Here is a 3,001-nt window from a genome sequence, read left to right as displayed (position 1 = left end):
AGTGGAGTTTATAAACTGGATAATGGGGTGCATTACTAATGTTAGTTTTGCTGTGCTGATAAATGGGGCTGCCTCTCAATTCTTCAAAGGCCAGCGAGGCCTGAGACAAGGATGTCCCCTTTCTCCTCTGCTTTTCCTCCTGGCAGCTGAGGGGCTCAGTAGACTGATCTTAAAAGCAAAGCATTCAGGCTTGTTCACAGGTTTGGAGGTTGCTGTAAACCTGTTCATTTCTCATCTTCTTTTTGTTGATGATATTTTGTTATTTTTAAATGGGAACTTAAACGAAGTCAAAGTTCTTAAAGATATCATTGACCTGTTTCTGAAAGCTACAGGCCTTCAAATTAATCCCAGAAAGTCTCATTTTATTATGGAGGGTTTCACCAGGCAAGAGGAATCTGCAATTACATCCATCTTGCCTTTTGAAACCTGTCAGATGGACCTGCCTTTCAAGTACCTGGGGTTTTGGTTAAAGCCGTCCTCATACCGAAAACAAGATTGGTACTGGTTAGTGGAAAAAATTGAACAGAGGATATCGCACTGGAGTTTCAAGTGGTTATCAAGAGCTGGTAGACTGACATTGGTCAATTCAGTCCTTCAAGCCATTCCTGTCTTTTGGGCAGCGCTGACTTGGATTCCCAAAGGGATGATTCATAAAATTAAGCAGATTTGTAGCAGATTCTTGTGGTCAGGCTCAAAGGAAAATTCAGTGCTTCCCTGGGTTGCTTGGGACAAGATTGCTAGAATGGGGAGGCTGGGGAGTGAAACAACTCGTGGACTTTTGCCAATCCTTGGTGGAAAAATCAGGCTGGCAAATTGTAGTAGCAGAGAACCTTTGGACCAGGGTTGTCAAAAGGAAATATATTGATCCAATTCCCCTTGAAGAATGGATCAGAAGTCCAAACAAAAAAGGGAGAAATTGCTCGGTCATCTGGAAGGCTACCACTGAAGCTTTTAAAATCATAGAACAAGGGCTAGCATGGCAAGTGGGGAACGGTGAATGTTTGCGGATTGGTAAGGACCCTTGGGTAGGGTGTAATGAGCGGTTTGCTTTATCTCCTGGTCTGATTGAGCATCTTGAAACAAAAGGAATTAATCATCTCCATCAGATAGCAAACATGGGCTTGTCGTCCATTTGGGGGCAGGGCTGGAAATCAGCAGAAGATTTGGACTTGGATCTCCTTTGGAGAGATGAATGGCAAGGCTTCATACAGGAACTTAATCGCTCAAATGTCAGGATAAAGGATTCTCCAGACTCTCTGGTTTGGGCACATGCAGAAACAGGTCGATACTCCCCAAAGGCTGGCTATGATTTTCTGATGAAAAGAAAGGGGTGGGAGCCCCCGGTTTGGTGGGCGAAGCCACTCTTCAAGTTAAAATGCCCCAAAAAAGCCAGAATCTTTCTTTGGTGCGCTTTAAAAAACAAAATTCCCACGTGGGATATTCTTCAAGCTCGCTTCCAGCTGGGGCCGAGCAGATGCCCTCTTTGCAAAACTGACTCTGAATCTGTCTCGCACCTTTTTGTGAGCTGTCCTTTCACTAAATCAGTTTGGGAGGAAACAAAAAGACTTCTGAATTTTTCCGGGAATTGGGAAGGGGTGAATTTATCAGCTGCATGGGAATATTGGTGGACTCACTATCCTGAGAAAAACATGAGAAATCTCCCTCCTATTGTCTGTTGGGGTATTTGGATAGCCCGCAATGGTTGCATCTTTAATGAAAAGGTCACCCCAGTGAATGTCATTGCTTTACAAGCCTCAGCCATATTAGCCAGCTTACCTGAACCGGAGGGCCCTCAATCTACAATCCAGCGAGCGGATGTCGTTATCAGAGAGGGTATCCCCTGGGCATTCTTTGACGAGGCAGCTCAAAACAATACCACTGGAGCTGGAATTACAATCCATTTAAGTCCCTCGCATTCTTTAAAAGCCTCAGTAGGTCTTGGGTCGGGTTCAAACAATTTTGCTGAATTATCAGCTTTAAAATTTCTCCTCTGCTGGCTCATCCATAGGAATATCCTCACAGTTCAGATTTTCGGAGACTCGACAAATGTGGTTAACTGGGTCAATGAGAAATTTATTTGCAGAAATTATATGCTGTTTCCTCTGTTAGAAGAAGTCCAAAGACTAAAGTCACATTTTAATATTTTCTCCATTGCACATATTTACAGGGATAAAAATGAAGAAGCCGACCGGTATTCTAAAACAGGTCTACAGCAGACTCTGGGATCTTGGAGGATAACGGAGCAAGTTCAGGAATAGATCCGTGTGTCGGATCTTCCCCCATACTCTTAGTCTATATCTTTCTTTTTTCTTCATCTGTATGAACTTGTATGAAATACTCCTGGAGCAGGAGAGACAGTTTGTAAGTTTTGTTTTATTTTGATTTATGTATTGGGCTGTTTTCCTGTAAAAAAGGAAGCCCAGATACTATGGTGGCAGGTTTTGAAACTTACAAATTTTGATAGGGTTGTTACAGGCCGTGAACAGGAGAGCTCCCAAAGTCTCTTGTTTAAAAGCTATGTTTAAACGATATCACTGAGGAGATTTAAACATCTCTATGGAACAAGGAAACTCAGCTGAATGTTTACACATTCTTTTTTGTAGCTTTTTTATTTCTCGATTAATAGAAAAGCGCGGTATTTTTTCCTCGGAAAAATGATCACCATAGCCAACCATAGTTAACCTTTATCGCATTTATCATCTTAACCATGATCAACCATACTGGTCAACCATTATGGTTAGAATATCTCACTTTATAATATTATGGTTTTTAATGTAGACATTAATATTAGGGTTTATAATATTGGATTTAATATTAGAATTTATAATGTTTAGTTTATAATATAAGGTTTATAATTAGTGTTTATAATATTAAGGCTTATAATATTGGGTTTAATATTATGACCCTTACAATATTCAAATAGAATAAAAAATGTCAACAATTGATTAAACATTTTCAACCATAATGATAAATAAAAGTTTCCATGGTCAACGAGGATCAA

At 40.4% G+C, this 3,001-nt stretch overlaps 1 protein-coding gene across 1 annotated transcript; it reads left to right on the top strand.

Moving 5' to 3' along the window:
- Positions 1-1,115: 1,115 nt before the first annotated feature.
- LOC149250631 (uncharacterized) lies at positions 1,116-2,258 on the top strand. Its single transcript, XM_089453706.1, has one exon. It carries the CDS (start codon positions 1,116-1,118, stop codon positions 2,256-2,258), a length of 1,143 nt encoding a protein of 380 aa, XP_089309832.1.
- Positions 2,259-3,001: the final 743 nt, after the last annotated feature.

Source organism: Pinus tabuliformis, chromosome 7 (genome assembly GCF_031772625.1).
Source record: "Pinus tabuliformis cultivar Carrire ecotype Pingquan chromosome 7, CPIR1, whole genome shotgun sequence".
Classification (NCBI taxonomy): Eukaryota; Viridiplantae; Streptophyta; class Pinopsida; order Pinales; family Pinaceae; genus Pinus; species Pinus tabuliformis.
This window is presented reverse-complemented; position numbering and strand designations above follow the sequence as displayed.